Raw genomic sequence first — 27,035 nt, 5'->3', positions numbered from 1 at the left:
GCAATGGAGAATTACAGCTATGCTGCTATTCGTGATCCGGCGCAAAATGCCCAGGACCGAGGACCGGTAATGCTATTTGCGTTGGCGGTATCCCGGCAGTATTACTGCTGGCATACTGCCAACCTCCTGATGAGGCCCAATATCTGTTACAATGGGTTGAAGGTTTCTGAGTCTCCTGAACTGATTCTGCAGCAGATCTCTGACAATATGGAGTTGATGGTGGCAGGACTGCTGGCAGAGTGAAAGAAAAACATGGATGGATGATCTGAAAGACATGAGGAGGCTGGGTTATCAGGGTCCACTGATGGTAATTGGTCAAAAACCCTGACACTGACTGGGCATGAATGCTACTTGATGATAAGCTGAGATGACAGACTTCTTTGAAGTAACATCGGCAATGGAAGTTGCAAGTTTTGAGTGCGAGTGGAACATTCAGTTTTTGAGCTGCTGCTATTGGTTTTAAACATAGCCATCTTTTGGAATTTGATAGTGGTGAAAGCCTGAGAAAGCTAATAAAGAGTGGCAGAATTCAAAGCTGCTTATGCATCAGCCTTGTACATTTCTTACACCTCATCCATGGAAGGGACAACAATAATCTCGCCATTCAACACTAGAATGAGCACTTTGTACTGTATGTCCGGGTGTAAGGAAGATGTTCCAAACAAGTCATGTCTCCTCATTTGTATGTCTAAATTTACAGCAATTGAAGTAGTATCGCTCATGTCATTATTTATTGGCATGTCTGCATCCTTGCAATCAAGAATTCAGAAGAATATTTTTTTCAAATCAAATTAAGGGGTACTTCTGTAAACATTCAGCTTCAGCCCTATTCCAGCAGTAATGATACAGAATCAGGTTTCTCGTTCAAAACCTAATAAACTGGATGCCCATGGTGATCCAATTCCTATTAAAACACCAAGGTTCGCAAATCACACTAATGAAGCTTCTGATCAGAGCGAATTAGCATTTCAGAAACCAATCCTTCGTATGGACTCCTCTCTACTTTAGCAATAATTTCTGATATGGAAAAGTCAAACTCAGAGGGGCAGATTTCAAAATCATTGGACTCAAAAAATAGGAGTTCCTCCAGAAGAACCATTAATGGTGACAGGTCATCTGTCAGCACAGTCTGCTGTGTTTGCAACTGCAGTGAGAAAAGGAAAGGACCTGGCACCTCAGTCATCCCCAGACCTGATTATGGATGCAAGGGAATGCAAAAGCCACGGAAAAATGTCACACAAAAGTACAGCTCCTTCCCTATGTCAACTCAATGCTGCTGTGGTTCTGTCCTGCTACAACCTGTAGAAGTAGGATAGCCTGATGGTTGTTCTATTACCATCTGTATCTGGGAGCGGGCATTATGCATACACAGAGCCACAGGAAGATAGGAGACTGCCCTATACTGTCTAGGGTTTCCTTCTATGGCTTTTGCAGCTTCAATTAGTCAGGACCTGGGTTCCCTGACTCTCCAAGCCCATCTGCAAAGAGAGAGTTACAGTAGTCAATCCTGGACAGTGTGAGGGCTCTGCCAAGTGTGATGCAGTTGTCAGTGGTCAGGAAGGGCCTGCAGGCATTGATCAGTTTAGCAATGTATGCTCCAGCCGATGCAATTGCATTATCTGTATCGTTAGGGAGTGTGTGGAGTCTAGGTATACTCCTAGGGTTTTTACCTCTTTAGCCACAGTGATGTTGTTTCCATCGTAAAGGCTTTGTAGGAATCCGAGAGTTTGTTTAGCCGAGAATGTTTGCCAATAAGAAGCATTCAGTTTTCTCATCATTTAGGCAAAGCTTGTGTTGTGCCATCCAGGCTTGAATGATTTGGAATATTTTGCTCTGTACAATGGGTAGGAGGATTTAGGTGTCATCCGTGTAGTTGGTGTAGGTGACAAATGTGTCTAGGGGGTCAAAAAGTGGCTTGGTAAAGATATTGTAAAGTGTAAAGTGTTGGTGAAACACATGAGCCTTGAGTCCACTCCATAGGTGACTGGGGTTGAGGATGTGAGAAACCTGAGGGTATTCTCCCAAGCAGACCTTGAGAATCCCTTATTCAGGTTTCCAGGGACAGGCTGGCGCTCTCAGATCCCAACCCTGGGGGCCGACGAGCGAGGGAGAATTACATGGTTGGGGGAGCCCGGGATTGTGCTCTGGGAAATACACCAGGTGAGATGCAGTATTATACCGGGGAAGAAGGAGAGAAGGATGAGATCCCTGAGATCTTTGTAGGCTGTAGCAGTTCTGCCTCCCTTCCTCCCAATGAATCTCTCTTGCCCAGATCCAACCACCCCTCTGTATATGACAAATTTCCTAGGAACCCAAACCCTGTTGCACTCGGAAACTATCTCTCCCAGAAGCCCTGTTTCCTATGTCCTACCCGAATACTCCCAGTCATTCCCCTCCACGTCCCTCTGATTATTATTTCCCGACCTCCCAATCTATTTTGACAAAATACTACCCTTCCCACAATCTCCCCTATTCAATTCACAATTCCTACAAAGCTCACCTTTCTGACTTAACCAACCACCCCCTTCCTTATAACCCCTTTTCCCCATCCTACCCCATAGGATATCTAAAAAATCTACCTCCCTTCTTTTACGACACAAACACTTTCTCACACCGTGACAGACAATCGACTAACAACAAAGCCGTTTACATGGCATGTCCCAACACAAGGGTCAGGCAGAGTCAGGCAATTGCCAATAATTACACACACCTGACAGCCCTTTCTCTTCCACATAGGGATAAAAAGGTGGAGCTCGACAGCACACTATGAGCAAGGCCGAACCCATGAGGAAGAAGCTATTCCGGACCGGCAGTTCAAATGGAGGAGAAGGGCAGCGAGACCTGAAAGAACGACAAGGAGGGAATTGCCCTTGCCCTTTTCAGCACAGCCCTACAAAACCTCTGAAAGAAGAATCATAAGACTGGGGAATCCAGCTGGCATGCGGTGTGACAGGTGTGACAGGTGTCAACAGTACACAGGGACCTCCCGCGCTGATAGCCAAAGCAGGGAGAAGCGCTTGCTGCTGTGGTGCTGTCCTTGACTCCTGAGACAAGAAACTCCAACAGTTCAGCACAGCCAGTGAGTCAGATAGGACTGATAATAAACCAAACTGTGCTGGGCCGAAGGTTGCAGACGGCAACATTGTTGAACAAAGAGCTTGTGACAAAGAACTTGTGTATTTGAACTTTGCAAGAAACCCCAGTGAAGGTCCAAAGACAGAGTGGTCCGGCGCCGTGGGGCGCTCATTCGAAGGACTCTGACAAGAGCCTTTTTTTTTGTTTTGTTGAAACTGCGAGAACCAAGAGGCCTTAGGGGAAGCCAGCATGAGGTGTCCAAGTGGTCATACGAGGGTCGAGCAAAACTCCTCTTACCGTCGAAACAAGGCCCATGGAACAGACAATGAAAATCCAATTTCTTCCCCTGACCTCTCAAGCCATTTCACCTATCCAAAAGAATGTTGATGGCAACACCTATTTTTCTTTCTTGCCCTCAGGATTATTTGCTACAGGGTAGGGGCAACGCTTTAATCTCTTTGCAAATAAGAGTAAGATATCCTTTGGGCTGGTCCTTTTATATGTTACCCTGTAAAGAAGGTAAAGTGAAAATGTTACCTCTTATCTTGCGAAGACGAACTAACCTTTGTTTTCCTAAACTTCTCCACGAACCCCTTAAAAATCTATAGGGGAGAGTATATGATAGGGATCCTAGTATATGATGCCCCTTGGAAAACACCCAGAGAGAACCTCATATATTTGTTTGTTTGTTTTATTGATTTACAAAGCACGCCACACCCTAGGGTATCTGGGCGCATTACCAGATAGCTTAAATGCAACAACAACAAAAAAAGTGATGCATACAATATGGTCATAACAGTGTGAATTGGATACATACATAAATGGCATGAGAGAGGTGATGTAGGCTATAGACAAGGCAAGTTAAACAGAATAACTAAGTCAAACAAACATATGTGAAACACAGAATTTACAGAGGTCAAGGGACAAGTGCTTAATCAAGAGAGACATAGGTAGCAGAATCTAGGAACTCTAGACGCTTCGGTGAAGGGTATCATTCATGGATAGCCATTTTTTGTGTTTGACCTAAAGCTTTGAAAGGTCTGAGTGGAATGCAAGTGAAGGGGGAGGGCGTTCCAGGCTTGGGCCGCTAAAACAGGGAAGCTGTTGCCCCCAGCAATTTTTAGGTTGAAACATGGAACTGTGATGCAGAAGGAGTTGGCGGCCCTAGTAGGTCAAGATGAGGTTTTTGTGATGATTTTGTCTTTTAGGTACAGTGGGGCAGCATTATTGAGGCATTTGTGCATGATCGAGACTATTTTGAAGAGGATCCTATCCTTGATGGCGAGCCATTGATGATTCCTTCTACTTTCAGAGATATGATCTCTCCTTGGGATGCTCGGGGCGGCTCTGAGAGCATTATTTTGTAGTATCTGCAGTTTATTTAGGTTTTGTTGGTTGGCACCTGCATATAATACGTTGCAGTAATCCAGTTTAGACAGGATTAATGCTCTTGCTAGTATAATGCAGCTATTTGTCGCGAGGTAAAGTTTGCAAGCATGAATAAGTTTACAAGTGTAGGACGTGGCAGAGGCTGTCACATTGACCTGTTTATGAAGGATCAGAGTGGAATCTAGGTAAAAATCCAAATTTTTAGTTTCCTCAGCAGTTTTGATAATGTTGCCATCAATACTAAAGGAAGAGTATTGGGCGTCAAGGTTATGGAGGTTTCTGGAGGCGCCTAGTATTAGGATTTCGTCTTCTCATCATTCAGGCAGTGGCTGTGAACTGCCATCCATGCCTGGATGATGGGATAGATTTTGTTTAGTAGGGCAAGGTCAGTGGCATAGTTCCCTGAGAGTTGTATAAGTATCTGGGTGTTATCTGCATAGTTTGTGTAGATGACACCTAGATGATCCAATTTGTCAAACAGGGGCTTGGTAAAAACATTGTGCATAGTTCGAGAGACACACAAGCCTTGCGGAACTCTGCATGTAATAGAGATAGGGTCTGCAGACGCAGACGGAGAGAAGACTCATTGATCCATTGCTTAGAAAGGATTTGATCCAGTCAGCAGCTTCTTGGGAGAAGTGTGCTTATGACATACTTTGTGGCTAACCCCCCAACCCTGTTCTCCGTTTGAAATAGCCGACATAGAGCATATGCCGGTGTGCCACCCTGGGTCACCTATACTACTAAATCTCCCTGCAAAGGTTATAAATCCCCTCTTATAAGGATCCTACGGGGAAAGACAACATTGTATGCATTTTGAAAAGTCTTAAGGAAAAAGCATGTATCTGGGACCTGTGTGAAAACCAATCCTACCTCTATACTAAGTCACAATACGTTGCTTACGCTCTCCAAGGTCTTAAACCTGCTACCCCGAGATAATATCTGTTAAAAACTGGTAACAGTGCTCTAAGAAGATTGATCTTGCAATTACGCCTGAATACCCTCCCTTGTAATTAAGTAACCGGGGCATGGACAAAAATATCCCCCGAGTGGAAAGACTGTGTAGGCACTGTAAAATAGAGGTGGGGACTGTAAGACACATTCTTACCATGTGTACTAAATTAAAGGAATGGTATTAAAAAGGGTATGTACATATAGTTGGGGATCTTCAAATGATTGAATCTGATGAATTTTGGTCAGTTATTTATGACAGAGAGATAAAGGTTTTCATTGGGGCAGCCTTTTATATTTGGAAGCGAGCAATCTGTTAGTGAATTATTTGTAATTGTCTTTTTACTAGGTGTTTCTTCCTTCTTTCTTTTTTTCCCTTTATGATGTGTTTTTAGATTGGAAATAACTGTCTGTAATAAGTTTGATAAATGGTTTTATGACTGAAATGTAATTGTTTCTGTTGATATATTTCTAACCAAATTGCACTTTAAATAAAAATAAAAAAAATAAAAGAATTTATTTTTGTAACATGATGCTCTTTATAGCCATAAATGTATGCCTCCATGTTATACTCAGAACTTTCATACTACTCAATGCACCTGCATCCACACTGGCCTAATTCTACCTCACATCCTAAGTATTCAGGTGCAACGCGCAAAGCGGACCGGCTGCAGGCCACTACTCTCTCCCTCCTCCTGCAGCACCGCTTTCTCAGCCCCCACCTTCCTCCCTCCTCCGGTTGGGTTGAAAGGCCCTAATTTCTGTAATACTGCAAATATAACCCCCCACCCTTCCTCTCAGCTTGTACCTAGTATCTACCTTCCCTTAAACCCCCCTGAGCCACAATGTCACCATAAACTTGCTTCCCACCCCCAGACTCTGGTTAAAGAAATATGGACAGCAAGCCCTTCATTCCCCCGTTTCACCGTCTCTGTTATGTATCAGCGGGGTTCCCTCCAACCAGATGGTATCCAGGCTCACCCTAACCCCGACTGACCATGATGGCAGTATATCTGTTCTAATCTAACAAACTATAAAGATGTTCCCCACTAGACTGTGACATGTGCCCACTCCCACCCCCGGCATGACACCTGGACCCATGAAGCCGTCACTTCCCTTTTGATGTGTTTTATGATGACGAGATAAGACCACCTAAAGTTATGTGTTATTTCTCTTGTGTGTTAAGCAGAAACCTGCGCAGTTCTCTTAGGGACCACTGCAAAAGATTTAAGACTACAGGTGTTTGGCAGTAAACCCACTTGGTAGCAGTCTGTACCACACAGATTCACTTGGTAGCTGTGGCTGAGCAGTCAGACTTCTCTCAAGAAGAATTAGGCAGTATACAGAGCATACAAAATAGGTACAGAAATACAGTAGCACAAGCAAACACTGACCAGAGCTTGGGTGTAAAAGTATATACTTATTTATTTAACACACTCTTATAAAACACACTAGCACTAAATTGGTGAAATAAATTCAAAACACAATCACTATTATCATATGTACATCCCTGATTACTTGTTGGACAAGTCTTAGTTAACACCACCTATTTCCAGACAGAGGTGAGCGCTTAACGTTCGATGGCACTCCAACAAGTTAGATAAAAAGGGAGGGAAAAGCAGAATTATGGAAGCATACACACTAAACACTTTTTAAAGAACCACAGCAAGTTTAGGAAGACACAGTCTACTGGTGAGCAAGGAAGTTTAGGCACCAGGCCCACTTTCAAGAGAGCCGGGCGGAAGATGCCCAAGATCAGACAGTTACACAGAGTCTTCGAAGTTTGTGGAGGTAGTTCGAAAAAGGTTTAGTTCAGTGCAGAAAAGTTAGCTAAGGTGTCCCAGGCTAACCCAGGTTCGAGAGACGAGGATTTAATACACCCCGTTCAAACGGTTGCAAGGGAAGCCAGGCGGAACACGGTACCTTAAATGGAGAGGATCCTCCAGCGGGGGCAGTTGTTCCTGGCAGCGGGTGCAAGTCGCAGCGTCGTCCAGAGGAAGAGAAGATCTCGTCGTGGAGGAAGGATGAAGGTCGTTGCACTGCCAAGGAAGAAACCAGCCGCGGAGTTCTCCGGTACAAAGGTACTACCCTTTCGGTTCGCGGTAGTGGTGAAAACGTGGTATCCCGGTTGCCGGAGTGCTTGGCACAGGCAAGGCGGCCACGAGATGCTCCAGAAAGGTGAAAAGAAGGTAGACTGGTTATCCCCACCAGTTGAAGGAAGAAGACTCTCCGGGCTGGAGATTTCCTCTGTCGTTGGGAAAAGTGGTGAGACGGTTCAGCAGGGCTCCACCGGTGGTGTCGTGGTTGCAGGCCGGCTCAGCTTCTCCCTCCTCAGATTCTAAGGTCCTGTGGCGACTTCTGAAGTTCCAGTCCCCAAAGCCCTGCTTTTATGCAGCACACCCCCATTCACTCAGCCTAGCTATCAATCAAACATGTTAAGTGGTGAGCCGGTCGGCTCACCACTTGGGCCAATCACACAAGAGTGCAACTTGAGTTACCAAGGTAACTCAGTCCAGGGTGCCTAAACCCCCTCCCACACCCCTGTGGTACCCAGACAGAGTGGCACCACTTGTGGAGGCTTCTGTGGAGAAGCCTGCCAAAAAGTGGAACAAAGGGCTCGACTTGGGTTGGAGTCACAGAAGAGAACACAAACGCCATTTTAGAATCGAGTTCTGGCAAAAAATACCAACCGGCGAATTAATATTAAATAAACAAACCGGCGGTATGTACGAGGCTATAAGAATTTAATAATTAAAGTTGGTAGCCTCGAACAATGGGAAAATCCCATAGAGATATATTCGCAGTCGAATATAAAAAATAGTTTCCACTGCAACCAGCCAAAGCTCGATCAGGGGGGACGGAGACGTGCCCCCTCGAACAACAGACCCCGGGGCAATCGAATTGCCCCGACCAGTACGTCCACAATATGATGGTTTGTACTGGTTTCTGTTCATAATTTGGGACTAGCAAAGCCAATGGTGACTTTACATGCCCTGGGAGACAGTAGTCAGTCCCAGGGTATGGAGTCTATGTTGGGGGGTCGCTACAACACCCCTGGGTTATGGCACGGAGGGTGCTATGTAACCCACATCAAAAAAACACATGAGACCCTATGGAGTAAAATACCCCATAGCCCATAAAACACATGGAAAGTTAAAGGAACACCTCAAATCATGTCTAAAAGTGGGAGAAAAAGAATCTCACTCTTAGCAGGAGAGAAAAAAATAAACCCCAAAAATCCAGCAAAGCTACTGGGGGACTCACTAGGTTTGGGAAATTAGCCTTACAGAAAATTCTCCCTAACATTGTGATGTTAGACTAACAACTTAGAGGATTTACAGGGCATTATGACTTATAATGAACACTGAATGGGTATGTGTGGCCACAAGGGCAAAGGTCAGTACAGCCAATATGTATCATTTCTGACATCTCCTGATTCAACTCTCCACCCCGATGAGCCCAGCTGACCTACAAGCATCACCATGATACAACGTGGAGTTTCACAAATCCTGGAACTTCGACATTATACAATGTATACTGCCCAGTCCCCACTGCCCAATCTCATCGATTCATGTAATCCCTAGTTCCCACGACATAGGGACATGATTTTGTAACAAAATGTGGATGTTTTCTGATGTCTGGAAGAGCACTCTCGGTATTTGCAGAGTTCTCTGCTTGCCCTATTCTGATTTTGGATAAACTTACTTTTTACCTTCACCCGCAATTGGTCTTGGTCTCATTCCCTCCTGGGGTGTGTTCATTACTGACTCTCAGTTGGGAGTGTTTTATTGTATCTTTTGGGGACTCTCACTTTCAAGTGGTGACCCTACGTGATTTCTCCCTTTGTTCCTTTTGGCACGATACGTCCCCGGGGACAGCGGAGACTCAGGGCGCGCCCCTTCAAGAGAGCTGCCCGACTACGGCAACCGGTACACTTAGACGTGCGCACGCAGTAGGGCGAGAGGGTACGGGGCCCACTTGGCAAAACCCCTCATCCCACTCGCCGGAGGCGGCCATTGAGTGTGGGGCAGCGCCTGGACAGACCGGGTCTGGAGGGTCTCTGATCAAGACGGACACCTGAGTATCAAGTGCAAGCGACATTAAAGGGGGAAAGAGGAGGGATATAGGGATAGTCAGATGAAGGGTAGGGAAGTTAAAAGGAAGTAAAGGGATATATAGGGAAGCGGGTCTTGTGGGTCTAATACATTTTTTCTATTTCTTTCTGCATATGGCCATTAGGACGAGTTAAGGAGATTACAAGGTGAAAAAGGAATACAGGAACCTATCTCCGCAAGGGGGTGGTATGCGGCGCCGCATGGTGCTATCTTGACTAGTACTTGGAGTAAATAAGGAGAAAATAAGTGTAATTAGTAGGAGTCTCATAGTAGGAGAGGCTAGGAGTAGTACAATTGAGAAACGCTTCTTCTTTCTCCTTTTGTTTGAGTGGAGGGGAAATACAAGGGGGACCAAACCGGGAGAAAAATATAGGGTAGAGAGGGATACATAGCAGGGGTCTGTGTTAAATGTTACATCTGATATGTCTTGTGGATAATGTCATGTGAAATGTCTCATTGGTATTGTTGCAACTAGTAGCTACAGACAAGCTGTGGCAGCATAGGTGTTGTAATATTGGTTCATACATTCTGTGTAGATTAAGTGTGACAACTTGAAGATAACATTTTGAATATTGTGGTAGAGAATTGATATGCAAACACAAAAGAAATAAAGTGTGTAACAGGTGTAGCATTGTTATATCAGTATTATCAGATAAAGTTAAGAGGATGGAAAGCGGAATGGGTGCAGAAACACCCCTAGATCACATTTGTAAGAGTTTGCCTGGCTATGCTACCTCAGGTATGGCCCAAAGCAGGGTCATTCGACAAGAATGTTCTGGATATGGTAGCCACATGTCTATTTGTAAAGTACAAAGGTAAACAACAACACAATAGACGAGAGATATTAGATCTATGGAGGTTATTTGAGGAGGTACCTCCAATCAAAAGAAAAGATACAATAAAAGAACAGGTTTCTTCTCCCCTGGCAACAGAGAATAATGGGAAAGTAGGGGAAGAGAAGGAGAGTCCAATAGAGGTTGCACAATTGTATCCCCTCCTGCCAAAACCAGTACCCGCTGAAGGATACAGTGACCCAGTATATGTGTCACAACCTAAGCCCCCAATCACATCTCAATCCATAGCACCTCCCGCATACGAATGTCAGAGACAGGGTGGACAGGTGAGTACCCCAGCAATAGATATTGAGAAGTTCACACAAGATTTAGACTCAAGGTTAACAATGGCCCAAAGTGAATTATCACGACTGAGTGATAAATGCGAGCAAAGGGTTTCAAGCACCCCCAGAGTAGAACAGACACAAATGTCCCAGTCACTTGACGGATTCACGGAAGAAAGATGGAAGAAGGGGGAGATACTGTTCCAGATAAATGACACACCTACAAGAATAATTGAGGTAGGACAGGAAGCAAACGAAGGGGAGGCAGAAGAAGGGGACATGCAATCAGATAGAGAAGAAGAATTTTGGTGCGACATAGAAGAGCAAGAACAAGAAGAAAGGAGTCTGGGAATAGCAGCAGGTGGGACACAAGTGGAGATAGGACACACACCCTTGGGAAGGGCAATGGAAGAAGTATGGAACGGGAGATTGAGAAATAGAATGGGGCGAATGACAATATTGGGAAGAATGGAACAATGGTAAGTACCGGGAAAGCAACAAGGGGTAAGCTACAATTGCCACTGATACACAGGGGGGGTGGAGACCTAATTATATCCCCTGGGCCCAAATGGACAATGCAAATTTACTGAAGTTATTACCCCCACTTTCAGGAGGGGCAAGTAAGTGGATCTATGCATTTGAGAAAAACACTGCCGGGGTTCCCCTGGCTATAGGTGACATTAAAGGTTTACTGGTGTCAGCAGTAGGTGATCAGGCAGACAGAGTTTGGGTGAAAGCAGGTTTCCACTGAACAACATTAGACTGTGACCGCCATGATGGGGCATCTTTTAACATGGTAAGAGCAAGAATATGGGATGCATTAAGAGAAACGTTTCCCGACACGCCAGATTTGCAGTCTGTAATGTAATGCACAATGGGTGAGGAGGAAGATGCAATGTCCTTCATTCTGCGGGTGCAGGGGATGTGGAGAGCAGAGATGGGCACGGCGTGGGACCAGTCCACCTCCCTATTTTACTTGATGATAAAGCGAGGACTCCTTCAGAAGGCACTTGATAAAATAGCTGGGATTGAAGCCAAAGGCTGGCCAGAAATACAGACCATAATAGTACATCATTGCAAAAGAATTAAAGAGAGAGAAAGAGATAGTACAGAAGAGATTGGCATACAAGGCTAAATTAATTCAGACGAAACTAGTGAAGGTCACAGCAGCAGTAGCTGCCCTCCCCACAGAACGAGAGGAGGAGGAAGAGTCAATGGCAATACAAGCAAAGATGGCAGCAAACTGGGCAGGGAATGGACAAGGGCAGTGGAATGGTGAAGAACAATATGGAGGCCCACAATGGCAGGCAAAGAGCGCCCGTGGAGGACGAGGTGGGCACAAAGGATCTAGAGGAGGTGGATATGGATACGAGGGTCGTGGGACAGGGACCTAGAGGGGGACCCGGGAATTGCTGAACTGTGGGAGGTGGGGACACTTTTCAAGGGAGTGTCGTAGTAGACCCATGAACAATTATCAGAATGAACAACAGTATGGTCTCCTCTACCCAGGAAGCCCACATGAGCTGCCAATGGGCGGTGGGAGAAGGGAAGAGCAACAAGATCAGAGATACACAGATGATCGCTGAGCATCCCCACAGAATGTACAACAGCCCCCGCAATCACAGGACCATAGAGCCCATGTCAGAGGTAACCCCTTCACCACAACGGCAAATGGTGCCCCAACACCCTTTGGAGGAGTGGCGGTAGTATCGGGAAATGTTTTCGATAACGAGGGATACACAAGATATTCAGCATAGGACAGCCCACAGAGAGCACTTGCGTGTCCCGTACTATCAACGACCCTCAATGCAGCAGAAGAACCACTGGTGTGGGGGGGGGGGGAGTAGGAAACAAATGGTTAATTTTCATGGTAGATTCAGGAGCAGAAAAATCATGCCTACGAGAGGACAGGTTTCCGCTATCTAATCTCAAACTCAAGACGCAAGGATTCTCTGGGGCGGTGGTCGAGGTTCCATAACACTGAAGAATTGGAGGTGACAGTGGGAGGGAAAACAGTCAAAGCACCCTTATTGTATTATGAACAATCACCAATAAATTTGCTGGGGAGGGACCTCCTTAGCAAGCTTAACATGACCATTTTTTTCACAGACAGGGGAATAGTATGTTCTACCCCTGGGATCTGCCCAATGCGGGAAATGCTAGTAATACACGCACGAGCTACAGCACCCGAGGTGCGTGGGATACCAGTTGACCCAGACATGTTTGTTCAAGGGCTAAAGACATTAGCACGAGTGGTACCTGAATTAAAACGCCAAGAATGGAGAGTACCAACAAAATTTGTATTTCGCCCCGTGGCACGCCTCGAGATAATGCCAGGAACAGTGATGTCCCTGGACTTGCATGGAGTGCAGGTTTCCGCACAGAGAATAGCAGTAATTGAAACAGATATACATGGACGTGAATGGAGAACGCGGTGGCGCGCGCCTGTAATCCCAGCTCTAGCAATGGGGAGGCTGAGACTGCTGGATCCCGGGTTCGCGGCTGCTGTGGGTCTATTAGGCCATCCGAAACAAGGCCAGACTTAAATGTATAATGAATGGCGAACAGTGTTGTGCATAAATGCTAACACGCCCCTGAGAGATTCATCTGACATGGAGCTGTTCACTGACTCAGACAGTGACGGAGAAATAGTAATGGAGATAGCCATCCCCTGTGATATAATGATCCAGACAAGGCAAGTGCCTGTACAACTAATGGCAGTGGTGGGCGCACCACCACCATTTTTCAATGATGACATGCAACTAGTGTCGAAGGAAGTGTCGACTAAAGGCCCGCATGATGTGGGACTATTGCGAGAAGTAACACCAGTGAACATAAAACTGAAACAGGGGGCATTACTGGCCTGTGTGAAACAGTATCCCTTATCACGGGAAGCAGAAGAAGGGATAAAAGAAACACTTTCTGCCTTTCTCCAACAGGGATCATAGTACCTTCAAATTCACTGTGCAATACCTGCATTTACCCTATCAAAAAAGCAAATGGAGGGGCGTGGAGGAGAATACATGACATATGCCCACTTAATGACTTCATACAAAACGAATTCCCACTTGTCCCAAATCCAGCATCAATTCTGTGTAGCATGCCGAAGGATGCTTCCTGCTTTATAGTAGTGGACCTGAAGAATGCATTCTTCTCAGTGCCACTGGACCCTGAATCACAATATTTGACAGCATTTACCCTAGGGGGAAAAAGATATGAACACTGCAGGTTACCCCAGGGATATTGCGAGAGCCCAAGCATATTCAACAGGATTCTACACGAAGATTTTGGAAACATAGACACAAAGAGCACAATAATTCAGTACGTGGATGATCTTTTGATATGTGGGAAGAATGAGGACGAATGCAGGCAAGACTCAGTGACATTGTTAACACTCTTGGCACACAAAGGGTACAAAGTAGACAAGGACAAACTCCAGTATTGCTTGGCAGAGGTATTGTATTTGGGTCAGTTAATATCCAAAGATGGCTAAAGAATTATCACTGACATGGTAGCTGCAGTACGAGCAGTGAATGAACCTAAGACAGTGAAGGACATGCAGAAATGTCTCAGCATGTGTAATTACTGCCGTGCATGGATATCAGAATACGCAGGATACAAAAAACCACTTCCACAGGGCCTCAAGGAAGCGAAGAGAGAGAGTGTAGTGATACAATGGACACAAGAAATGCACACTGCCTTCAGCACACTAAAAGAACTGATATCAACAGCACCCGTCCTAGCAAACAGAGACTATAAACGCAAATTTGATTTATTTTCACATTGTAATGGGACACTCATGACAGCAGTTTTGACACAAAAAAATCACTGGGCCACAAGCCGCTGGCTTACTACAGTGGTGCACGCAACACAGTTATGCAAGGACACTTCACGTGCGAACAAGCTCTTGCAGCAGCAGCATTCGCCATTGAAAAGAGTGCCACAATTGTAATGGGATTGTCCTTGACATTGTACGTGGAGCATTCACTTTTCGCCATATTAGAAAGATCTAAAAGCACACTGACTACACAGAGAGCCACAGCATATGAGATCATACTCTCGAGTGCAAATATATACATGGTGAGATGTAAAACAGTAAAGCCAGCCACTTTCTTCATGGAAGCATGCACGATGAAAGACATGCAAACACACGATGTGCTACATACAGAGGAGAAGCGATGGTACACCCACAGCAAGGGAGGATGCACTGACTGAAAGAGAAGTTTACTTCATAGATGGGGCAGCCTCAATAAATTGCGAAACAGGATGAAAACACATGGGGATAGCCGTGGTACGCCTAGAAGAAGGTGAGTACGAAGTAATAGTACAGAAGAGGTTGCCCTCCCATTTCTCAGCACAGGCGGCAGAACTAGTAGCACTAATTGAAGCATTACACACAGCAAAGGGATGTGCTGTGACAGTATATACTGATTCGGCATCCATGATCAGTGCCAAGCCATACAAAACGACGCAGTTCGCATAGTTAAAAACATAAATAATAGAGAACATGTGTCAACAGGGAGAAGAGCACTACACTGGCTAAGAGTGGAGGAGAGAGTCAGGTTCAAGGCTATGACTATAATTCACAGATGGCTATATGGAGAGGCCCCTAGCTACTTCAAAAAACATTTCTCTTTCTATGCTCCTGGAAGATGTCTAAGATCAGCCGACAGGGGCACGCTGAACAGACCTGGGGCGAAGTCCGCATTTTGGCAAGGCAAATCTTTCCCGGCGAAAGCAGTAGACCTCTGGAACAAGTTGGCGATGGCATTACGGCTTGAAGCTAATTACCAGAGCTTTAGGAAATCGCTAAAAACCACATTGTTTCAATGAGCATTAGAGCTTTGTTTCCTTAGGTTTTCTACCTGTCTTAATGAGGTGTTTCGTGTTTCTGATTTTCTTGGTTTCCCGCGCCCTGATGCCTGCGGGCTACCGGCGCGTAATAAGCACGCACATAACATAACATGACCACAACAGTCCATGGGGGTGTAGCACGCTGGGGACGAAGGGGGTTTCGAAGAGCAGATGGCTCCCCAGTACAGCATGCTGAATTATTGGTAGAGTTAATTGACACACTAAAGGATATCCTCCACCGCCCCATTTAATGACTCCAAGTTCCATATACTTGCCATGAATGACCCAGGCCCCTCTGAATTTCCCTGGTTACATGATTTTCCTGACACAACTGTATCACCCGAATCTGACACAGTAGAGTATGACACAACTGAGCCAAATGAGATGCCCACACGCATAGCGAATGATGATGGAAAAACTGCAGAAAGATTCATGGCACTATATAATGAGTGGGAAAAGGGGGGGGTACAGATGTGGTATCATTAATGCAGCAAGCTGAAAAGAAAATTGAAGGATGCCTGAGAAAAAGTAAAAGACGGGAAGGGGGGCGGGATGGAGAAACTAAGATGAATACCACGGGTTGGGATTAGACACAATAGAGGACCCACAACACCCACACCAATCTAATAAATGGTACGCAGACATGAGTAATACTGCAAAACAGCCAACAAACGTGAGCTGTTATGTGTGCGCTCTGATACCCCATGCTTCTGGTACTCCTAAAGTTCTGTTACCACAAGAGTTGTCTATTGCAGATGCACAGTATCTCCTTCATCTTGCACTGTGCATAATTAAGAGCACTTTTCAGGCACACACGGTCTCTCTTGAAATGCTGCAAAATGAAAAGACTTGCTATTCGAAACCCAAAGGAGTGGTATGCCTAAAAGAGCCCTTCTTATTGATAAAAGGAACACTATATGTTGACAAACAACAAAATGAACAAATAACATGCAGAGCAGAGGTGCTACGAGGACTGGCGGAAGAAAAGTTGCAATGGATCCAGAGAACATGCGCCCTGATATGGAATTAACACATTTCAAAGTTAACATGGGTAACAGCCCTTGAAAAGCCATTCAAGCTGCAGAAAGAGATACATTATGAACTGTGTTTTCTTAGAGAAGGAAAAGTAGGCATGGGCACGAACAAGAACTGCAACAAAGCACTCACCATCCCAGACATGAAAAAAGGAACTGCCGCCTTGATGGACACATACTGGGTTTGCGGCAAACAGGCGTACCTGCACCTTCCACAGTCATGGAGGGGCACGTGCTCCCTGGCAACGCTGCATTCCACTCTGATGGTGATACCTGAAAGCCATATCCAAGGGGCAAAACAACTGTCGTCCGGTAGCAATCGAGAACCCGTGCAGCCAACTGAAAGAGCTCCCATGTATGCCATATCCGAGGAATGCATGCAGAGCATAGTCTCACGAAGAAAGAGATCATCAAACTATATCTCAAAGGCATCTTCTGAACTTTTGGCGCAGATTCCAGATCGATTTTGGCTTTTCAATTCAGCTGGGACATTCTTTGCATCCCTCATCCCCAGCATCCAAGCGCGGGTCAACGCAAAATGGCTCCAGATCACTCGCTGGGAGCTGATCCAACTAGCAAATGACACAAAAGAAGGATTCAATGTGATCAAGGTGGAGCTAAGGGCCCTGCGGTTGATGACAATGCAGAACAGGTATGTCCTAGACCTGTTCACAGCCATGGATGGAGGTGTTTGCTGAAAAATCGGGAGTGCGCGTTGCACTTTCGTACCCTCTGCAGACGCGGACAATGGAACTCTGTCCCATGTGATAGCAGCGGTGCATAACCTTGGTGAGCGGATGAAAGAGGAAGGAGGCTTGACAACATGTTCGCGTGGGTACCTTTGTGGCTGGGAATGACCATCAAGCTGCTGACAGCTGCCATCGTTTTTCTTATTTTCATTTTTTGTGTATGAAAATTAGGAGTTGCACAAATACAGTACCTAATGGTGCAATGACGATGGTGACACTGGGCAACACAAAAGGAGTGGTACAGATGACACAAGAGGCACAAGTACAAACAGGGGATGACTCAGGACCTAAATATAGAATGACAGCCAAATACAAAGATGGGTGCATTGTAGACTGATTATACCACACCACCATAAAGGAACCCCATAAGTTAATGTGGTATGATGAGGTATGGGTGGACCTGGAGGGAGATGGGGGATGTATCTATATGACCTGTACACCAGATGTATATGCTAGGGCAGGAGAAAGTCTCAGAGTGGTGTGTAGAGCATGGATGCCATGAAAAGGAACACCCGCATTGGATGAGGCAGTGGCTGAGGAGGAAGAGCGTAAACGGCTGGGTGAATTACAGTATTCGTTACTTAAGTAACGAAAGGGGGGAATGTATGGGAGGCATGGATTTTGAGCCCCCCTCCATACATACGCCCTGTGCGGATTATGACTCGTCCACCAGCCACCTATACGCCTGTGGCCAGGGATGCGGGAATACTGCGGGACGACCCATATTTCTGGGCCCATGGTCCTGAAGATGTATCAATTCCGACATCTCCTGATTCAACTCTCCACCCCGATGAGCCCAGCTGACCTACAAGCATCACCATGACACAACGTGGAGCCTCACTAATCCTGGAGCTTCGACATTATACAATTTATACTGCCCAGTCCCCACTGCCCAATCTCCTCGATTCATGTAATCCCTAGTTCCCACGTCATAGGTGATGTGGTTTTGTAACAAAATGTGGATGTTTTCTGATGTCTGGCAGAGCGTTCTCGGAGTTTGCAGAGTTCTCTGCTTGCCCTATTCTGGTTTTGGATAAACTTACTTTTTACCTTCACCTGCACTTGGTCTTGGTCTCATTCCCTCCTGGGGTGTGTCCATTACTGACTCTCAGTTGGGAGTGTTTTATTGTATCTTTTGGGGACTCTCACTTTCAATACCCAGGCTTCCTTTAAGTTCTCTGGTACAATGCATGTCGAGAAAGAGTTATTCAACAACGCTGCGATGAAGGGGGCAAGCTCTTCAGCGCAGTCATTTTTGAGAGAGGCTGGGCATATGCCTCCTTGACATCTGGAGCGTTTCAAGCCTTAGATAATTTTGGTTTGGTGGTTTCAATGGTCGTGACCGGGTTGAATTCAAACCAGGGGGTGGTAATGGGGGATGCAGGTCGCTGGTCTAGTGGCTGGTTGGCTGACACAAGTTTAGTTTTCTTTGCCGCGATTTTGGTTTGGTGTTGTGAGATTTTGCAGAGAAGAGCGTGTTTTATATTCCTGCACCAGGGGAGGTCTTTAATACAGATATCTGGAGAGGGAGCTGGCGTTTCGAGTTCGCGTAGTATGGCAAAAAGCTCTCTAGTGCCCGAGTTTGCTTTTACAATCCTCTCAGTTTATGTATCGCCTTTGGATTGAAGAATGGCTTGTTTGTAATTTTTGAATAGGGCATCAAAGTGCTGTTTATTCTCATCTGATGGTATTTTTTTCTAGGCATTCTCTGGCATTCTTTTTTAGGAGCGTAGGGCTTTGAGACAAGGGATGTAACAAGAGTTTAGGTGGGCTATTGGTTTGGGTTTATGGTTGCCCATTGTTAATGGCTTCTAGGAGTGTTTGATTGTATAGCGTGACCATCGTTGTAGGGTCGGCGTTGATAGGTGGGTAGGCTGTTAGAGGTTGTAGCAGGGGGAGTACTTTGTCTGGAGTGATGTTGCATGAGTTTCTTGAAAGAGAGGCAGAGACTGGCAGAGTCAGGACATCTGATTGTGCTATATTGTTAATGGTGAATGAGATCATATTATGGTCTGACCATAGGCGAGGATTGTTAGCTAGTATGTTGGTGTTGCAGTTGAAATCTGCTAGCCATTCTAGCGTTCAGCCTTTGTCATGAGTAGGGCTTGAGGTTCGGTGGGAGAAGCCTTGGGCTTCAATAGTGTTGGTGTGGGCTTGTGGCTGAGGATCTGTGGGGTCGTTAGAACCTAAGTTGATGTCTCCCAGAAGGATGGTTTTGGAAAAGGGCTTGGTGTTGGTAGAAAGGAGTTTCGCAATGTCTTCCATGAAAGAAAGCAGGGGCACAGGGAAATCTATAAATTTTGTGGATAGTGAGGATGGTTGTAGCTGATGAAGAGATTTTGGTTGAAAGCAATTCGCCTGATGGGATAGTTTGGTTCGGGACTTCTCTGATAGGTAGGTGGTTTTTGATAATAGCTACTCCACCTCCTTTGGATACCAGTCTGTCTTTCTAGTGGACTGGGCCAGCGGCTGGGTGCAACCATGTTTTTGTGATTGCTAGGAGGTCTAGATTATTGGAAGTGATGAGGTCTGATTTCTCGAGGGCATTGGCCAGGAGGGATATAGCATTAATAATGGCTCCATTGAGGTGGGCGATGGAATCCACTTTAGTGTCATCAGAGGAGGACACATTTTTAGGAGTATGTTCTGAGGTAGTAGGGATCTGGGGTTTGAGAGAGGCAGGGGCTTTGGCAAGAGTTATGTGTGCTACTTCTGTGGTAGTGTTGGAAGTTGCTGGTGAGGTATAGAGAAGTGTGACTGTGGCATCGTCGCAAGTAGGAACATTGGCCAACGATGTGCATAATAGGGCAATAGCATTAGGAGCATTGGGACCCGAAGAGTGTATGTCAGAGTCCAGTTAATGCTATTAGGCTCAGATATATTTGAGGCATTGTCAGTGGAAGGTTGCATCATTTTGAGATTGCTCCTTATTATCTCATTATCATCCCAAGGGGTCCGGTATGATTGTCTGGACTGGAGGGTAAGCCTGATGTAGTCATTCTGTGTTTGTCCAATGGGGAGGGGTTTCGGGGGGTGCTGTTGGGTTGTTGTGCTGCAGGCCTTAGTTTTCGATATGAGACGTGCATTTCTCTGTATGACCGGTGGGGTGGTTGTATATAGGTGCTGCTGGCGAGTGGCTAGGCGAGACACTAGTCACTGGTTCCTGTTAATGAGGGAGCCTGATTTCTTTGTGCTTGGGGCCAACTTATTTGCAGCTGTCTGCCGGTTGGTTTGCGGTGGTGTGAAAGGGCGGGTTGGTTGTATATAGGTGCTGCTGGCGAGTAGCTAGGCGAGACGCTAGTCTCTTGTTCCTGTTAATGAGGGAGCATTGTTTCTTAGGGCTCAGGCCATCTTATTTGTAGTTGTCTGCCAGTTTGCGGTGGTGTGGCATGGCCATGCCTTAGGCAGGAAGGGTGATGGAGGGATGTTGTGTGAGTCGGGCAGCATAGAAGACATTTTTAGGGAGAGTGAGCATATGTGTTTGGTGGTAGCATGTGGCAGGTAGTTGATGGGGCGGTTCACCAGCTCCTGGGCATCAATGGCTTGGCAAAGCTGAACAATGGTAGGGCAAGGCATTGTGAATAGTCAGTCCTGTAGGGTCCGTGCCAGATGCAGAATACCAGGTAAGTCAGGGTGGCAAGGCTAAAGCCCTATGGTGGCCTGCCAGTGGTTGGCATAGCGAGGAACAACTTGGTATGCTATTAGAGAGCACATGGAAGGTGATGTAAGGGGGTAGTGCCTATAATGGTAGTGATGTCTGGATTGGGAATGAGGAAACCGGATCAGATCTCAGGCCGCTAAGTTCAATTACATCCATGAGTTGTTGAGCAAGTGGGAGTGGTATTCGTAGACTACTCTAAGCATGGAGGAGATGGTTACATGCATGAATGGGCACTAGAAGGGATATATACTAGAATACAGTGTACACTGCCAGACCAAAGTGGCTACGTACATGTTAGGTATTAGTTTATCCTAGGAGGTGCTGAAAGCGCACAAGACTGGCCTGGCAAAGTGCGAGTGGGGGCATCTAGATTCAGATAGGCAAAATGTACTATGAACACTTGAAACACTTAAAACAAAAATGTCAAAATACAAGCAAATTATGATCGTACAGATACAGAGTCATACTACTTCCACGATGCAACAATAAGATGAAGCAGAGGGTGCAAGGAAGACCAGTAAAGGCATAAAGCAAATGAAGCAGTTAACTAAAGACATCAAATTTCTACACACCAAGATTACATTTTCAAATAAAACCGCCAAAATACAGCAATTTGGTGAGGCCAACAAAGTAACCGCAGCTTGATTCGATATACAAATAAACAGCCAAAATGCAACAATTTGGTGAGGCCAAAGGAAGTGAGAACAGCCAGATTCAGCTTTAAAGCGAGGAGGTAAACAAAAAGCAGCAGTTTGGTGGAGCCAATTGTTCACACAGCCTAGTTCGATTTTAGAGCATAGAGGCAAACGCAGAGGTTAGAAGCAACTTTAAACAGAGGCGAAATGAACAGCAGATTTTGTATTTGAGAGAGTGAAGACATCCAGGGGGCCACATAAGGAGAGGCAGGTGGGAGGTTGCAGCAGAAGTTCATGGGAGAAAGAGTTATTGGAAGTGATGGAGGATGGCCATACCAGGTTGTAACGAAGACCAGTTGGGTAGGAGACCCAGGCGATTGGGAGCAAGGAGCTCAAAGGGGAGAGAATGTGGGTGATGTGAGGAAGATGAATGCGCAGGAGGGGAGGGTTGTGGGCTGCCAAAATTAGATTAAAGAATAGCTGCATCAGGGAAAACCGTAACAGTAATAGGGACAGAGGCAGGGAGGATCGCAAAGTGAAAAAGGGTGGGAGGAGGGAGCCGGCAGGATAGAGGAGTGCCTTACCGGCATGGTGCGATGCCAAGATCACCCCACAAGATATAAGGCGGTAAAACTGATCCAGGCCCAGACAAGGATAGTCAGGACTGTTTAAGTTGGCTGGCGTTCGCTGCCGGCACCCGGGTCTGTCACAGTATAAAGAACGGCCCTGCCTATCAAGCGGTCCCTGCAGCCAAAAGCAGGATCAGCTGTTAGTGCAGCCGAGCAGGGCGGCCATGTTGGAAGGGCCACGCTGGTCCGGAGCCAGGCTCGAGGCTGCACCATACAATGAGAGCTAGTGGCTAGATGTAAATGCCAGCCCAGGTGCGTCGAAGAAGACGCCAGCAGAGGTAGGAGTGCCCTTATAAAGGCAGCCCTTGAGGGGAGAAGTTGTTGCACCTCTTTGCGATGCATGTGGAGCTTGGAAGCACGAACCAGTGTTGTGAAGGCGAGCGGCTCACCAGCGAGGAAGTAGAGGAACGCTGCGAGGGAAGAATGTGCTGCAGACATACCAGGACCTAGTGGAAGACTCCTGGGCGTTCGGCAACCGAAGAAAGAAGCGTTTCACCTATCAGGACCTGGAAGGAAGCAGGCACGCGGAGGTGAAGCTGCGGGAGACACAGGAACGAAACAAGAACATTCCAGAGTGGAAAGCAGGTGGTGCACCATTGCTGCGTAAGTGTGAGCAGGACTGAGAATGCCAAGCAGAGCTGGCGAGTCAACCCAGACCTAGTGGGGACCCTGGGGCATTTTTGCGACCATGGAAACTACCAAATATAATAATTAAAGCCACAGAGAAAGTAAAGAGATTGACTGAAAGCCAAGAAAGCATATTGCGAAGAAGGACCCCTAGCGTATATGAGTGCATGGAATGCAGAAATGTGGGAAACCCAAATAGAATAATGTATCAAGAAGGTCTAGTATACCGGAAATGATATGCACAATTGTGGAAGTAAAAGAGGAACAATGTGTGAATATAAATCCTGGCAGGCGAGTAAACCAGACAGTTACAAGTGTGTATGAAAACAGGAAGCCCTGGCAGGAAAGTATACCAGGCAATCACAAGTGCATAAGAAGTACTTCTAGGGGAATATAACAGGCAGTTGCAAATCCACGGGAAGTCACAAGGAAAGATATAGAACCTCGTTTGCTGGACAATCATTTTGTATTGAGGAAGAATCCAGGGAAAGGGAAGCACCTTCTGGAGCCAAGGCTCTTTGATCCTTGGAGAACCTTTATGTTTGAGCTGTTCATTTTCCTTTACAAACTCTTTTTGCAAGCACCTAAGGTTAAATACACTCCCCTTTTCACCTGTTTATTTAATTTATAGTGTGAGGGTCAGAATATAACTTTTGGACACAAGGGCAGTTGTGATTTTGACATCCTGACACAGACAGATCCTTAGTTTTTGGTTTATGTAGGGGAATTCCTCTTAAAGCAGGGTCAGGGTGCTCTGTCCCCAACCCTTTTGTTTTCAATAATAGTCGTTAACCAAAAACATGGGAAACTAGTGTCCGGGTTTCATTCTAGATCCTTCACAATACAAAGTTTGCTATCCTACTCACTTGAACCATTTTTTTACTGTAATTCATGCTTTTCTTGCATGAGTTGCTGTGTTCCTTTGTCACACGAACCCTGGATTATGTACAAAAAACACTTTCTGTATAGCTACTTTCAAAAGTACATGGTAAGTGACCCCTCTGTTTCTTAATTACGAGTCAGAATTGTAAAAGTAATAAGTCAGTGAAGCTTGTGAAATCATGACCTGCTGTTTTTAAATTAAAGTGTTTTTAACCAACAACAATAGCATTTAGTATTTCTAAAGATTCAAACTTAAAATAAGGTTCTGTTATAAAATCAAAAAAATGTAAATGTACTTAAGCCATCAGTCGCTTTATTACTATAAAAAAAGAGTGCAGCATGTTATCAAACCAAGTCATCAGTATTAAAGTAAAATGAATCATTGTATTCATAGCATGACCTACCAATACTAAAAAGAATAATGTACCATTACGTAAGCAAAACCACACAGAACAGAAGAAAAAGTCCCAAATACACTGAGCAAGTTACCAGAATGTACCTGTGTCAGGGTGAGGTATATTCGATCAGTAAGCGGTGTAATGACAAGCCGTCCGTTGAGGCCCATGTATTCATACCCATAGCCGAAGGTGCCAGTGCACTGACGGACATTCAATTCATCTGGATCACGATCCCAGTAGAAACGAAGCTGGCTCTCCCATTCAAACTCACGGGCATCCATGATACTAATAAAGAGAAAGACACATCCACACCAATGAATGCAGCTATTTTAATAATGAAAATGACCCACTTCCTCCAAGTAGTTTAAAATCTTACCTGTCTCTGACAAATATATCAACAATATCCCTGGCATGAACGTCAATGATGAGAACGGTGTTGTATTTCTTACGGTCATTCCTGCCTAAAGGCTTGGTGATGCGTGTGACCAATTCATCAATTTGCTCATGCATTTTCTTAGCATAATTCTTCATGGCTAGTTTGTCTCCTTTCTTTACTTTGTGGAAGACATCCTCAACTTCCCAGGTCCACCACACCTGATTACCAGCCAATATCACCATCCCTTCATACACCAACATCCAATCCACTCTGCAAGAAAAATCCACAACGGCATGAGAATTTCTATTTGGCAATGAATTGTTTTCTCACAGCATGAAGGCCAAGTCAAGTACTGCTACAATTTAATTTGTTGTTGATTAAGATATATCGGAAGTACAGTATTGTTGTAATACTGGAACCATGTGTTTATACAGGTATCCAACCAATTGTTTAAACAATATTTGTATTGTTCAATAAAATAGAAACAATCAAGGTAATGAACAATAGAAAGGAGGATAGCTAAAGTTTTAACATTATAACTGCCTCTTTCAAAACGTAAACTACACAGCACCACTCAATTTGGAATAAATAAAGGAAAAAATTAAAGATTGGGCATGGAAAGAAGCATGTAAAGGGGTAGAAAAAGGTAGGAAAGAGATGAGGGGGTAGGGGAACCACAAAAAAGAGAAAACCAGGGCAACAACCTATACATTAAAAAGACTAATTATTGTTTACAATCTCGAATAGAAAATAGTAGACTGGGCCATCCATACCAACCACTTCCTGGCCAATTCTTACCTAATTGGCAATAAGAGATTAAAAAAGGATAATTAAGGGCATTATATAATGATTAGAGCAGGGTACAGTGCCAGCTAATTACTCTCAAGTGGGGGACTCCCTCCGAAACCTCTCCAATAACTACTCTGAAGCATCAGAGTCAGAAGAGCCAAACCTCTTCTCCTTATAAAATACCCTGAAGCTACCCTGGTGACCATACTGAGGTTCATATTTGTAGAGTTGACAATATCTTCTGCATTGCCAGCATTCCTTAGGGATAACTCATTGAAAGCAAATTGCCTCCAAGAAATTACTGATACAGATTAGAGCTCCCAGGAACTGAACGTGAACTGAACCTTGCAGGATGTTTAGAACATGTTCTTCTCTAGTATGTATTTTTCATTACCTATTGGGGTTTTAGGTGAGTAAAATGTATTTTAACTCTAAAATATATATTAGTTTGAAAACCATACCTCTTAGCACCTACTAATAACTTATTTATTTTATTTATATCAGTGCACAAAGCTCTGAAGCATCTAAGTGCTAGTTACAGAATGTGCACAGTATATCATAAAGTGCAAGACAGCATATGGGTTACAGCATAATGGTGGGTGGCAGAAACACACTTTGTCAAGCCTCACCTGATGGTACGGGGGGCTACTTCAAGTGTGCAAACAAGCAACAAAGGTGTCTATACTCCTTCTGGGAAAGCCTCGCCTCATAAGGAAGGCAGAGTATTTGTTATGTAGATACAGGTTGACATTTCGCATTGATCAAAAGACAGAAACAAGGGAGGGTTCTATGTTCATTCATCGACATTTGTTTTTTCAATAGGTTTTTTTGCCGAAATTATTTTTTCAAAAAAACCCATTGAACATTTTATTAGTTATTTTTGCCCACCCCCAACCACTTCTGCCCTATTAGTTTTACTCTATTCCCTATCCCCCACCCCTTATATACCCTTACCCACCCCCATATATTTTTCAATATTTTTTTAAAGAAAAAGAATCAGCAAAAATCCCATCAAAAAAACAACTGGTGATTAATGAACGTTGTACCCAAGGAAGGGAAGTAATCTGACTGCAGTATGGAGAGTGAATGTACAGTATGAAGTCCTCAGAAGTGTAAACATAGTCACAAACCCTGCTTGCTGAGTCCAAGTTGATAAAACCATCAAGGGGAATGGTGAGTCTGTGGGTTGTCCCGCTTAACCGGGAAAGCCTCACCCCAAAAGGCAGAAGGCTACCTCGGATCGGTAGCAACAGACTTTGGCAGTTGCATACTGTGAGGTAAAGTGATTACAAGATTCCAATTCTTAACAAATGTTCTCTTGATGCCTCCCTTGCTTCCATCTACTGATTTAGCTCTCTTCTACCTTTTGTTTCTAAAATTCTTGGGCACGCTATTTATACTGAAAACCCTATCTTTATTAAGATGCTTCATTTTTTATTCTAAACAAATCAATTTTAGGTTGCATTTTACCTACTAGGCCTTAGGTTTTAAAGGGCCTGATTTACAAGTTTCAAGTTTTTATTGATATACTTATAGCCAAAATGGCTTTGTATAACATGTTGCATTTACATATTCAATCTAAAAAAAAATACATAATTAACATATTGTCATTTCCAAGAAGGGAATACTTCCTATTCAAGACATTTTAAAATATCAACAATAGTCAGATAAAAGGACACTATACAATATATCACTTTAACATCCTCACCTAGTAGAAATGTGCCCCATACATCCACATCTTTATTCTAATATTC

At 44.8% G+C, this 27,035-nt stretch overlaps 1 protein-coding gene across 1 annotated transcript in view; it reads right to left on the bottom strand.

The window, feature by feature from the left end:
- DNAH10 (dynein axonemal heavy chain 10) overlaps positions 1 to 27,035 on the bottom strand; it is a 2,725,177-nt gene that overhangs the window by 1,512,326 nt on the left and 1,185,816 nt on the right. The window contains exons 31-32 of the mRNA XM_069619694.1: positions 24,493 to 24,762; positions 24,218 to 24,401 (exon numbers count right to left, since the gene is read on the bottom strand). Coding sequence (XP_069475795.1) covers positions 24,218 to 24,401; positions 24,493 to 24,762 — 454 coding nt within the window. The remainder of the gene's footprint in view (positions 1 to 24,217; positions 24,402 to 24,492; positions 24,763 to 27,035) is intronic.

This window comes from Ambystoma mexicanum, chromosome 10 (assembly GCF_040938575.1).
Source record: "Ambystoma mexicanum isolate Mex_15411 chromosome 10, UKY_AmexF1_1, whole genome shotgun sequence".
Taxonomy (NCBI): Eukaryota; Metazoa; Chordata; class Amphibia; order Caudata; family Ambystomatidae; genus Ambystoma; species Ambystoma mexicanum.
Note: the sequence above shows the minus strand (reverse complement) of the source record. Positions and strands in the feature narration are given on the sequence as shown.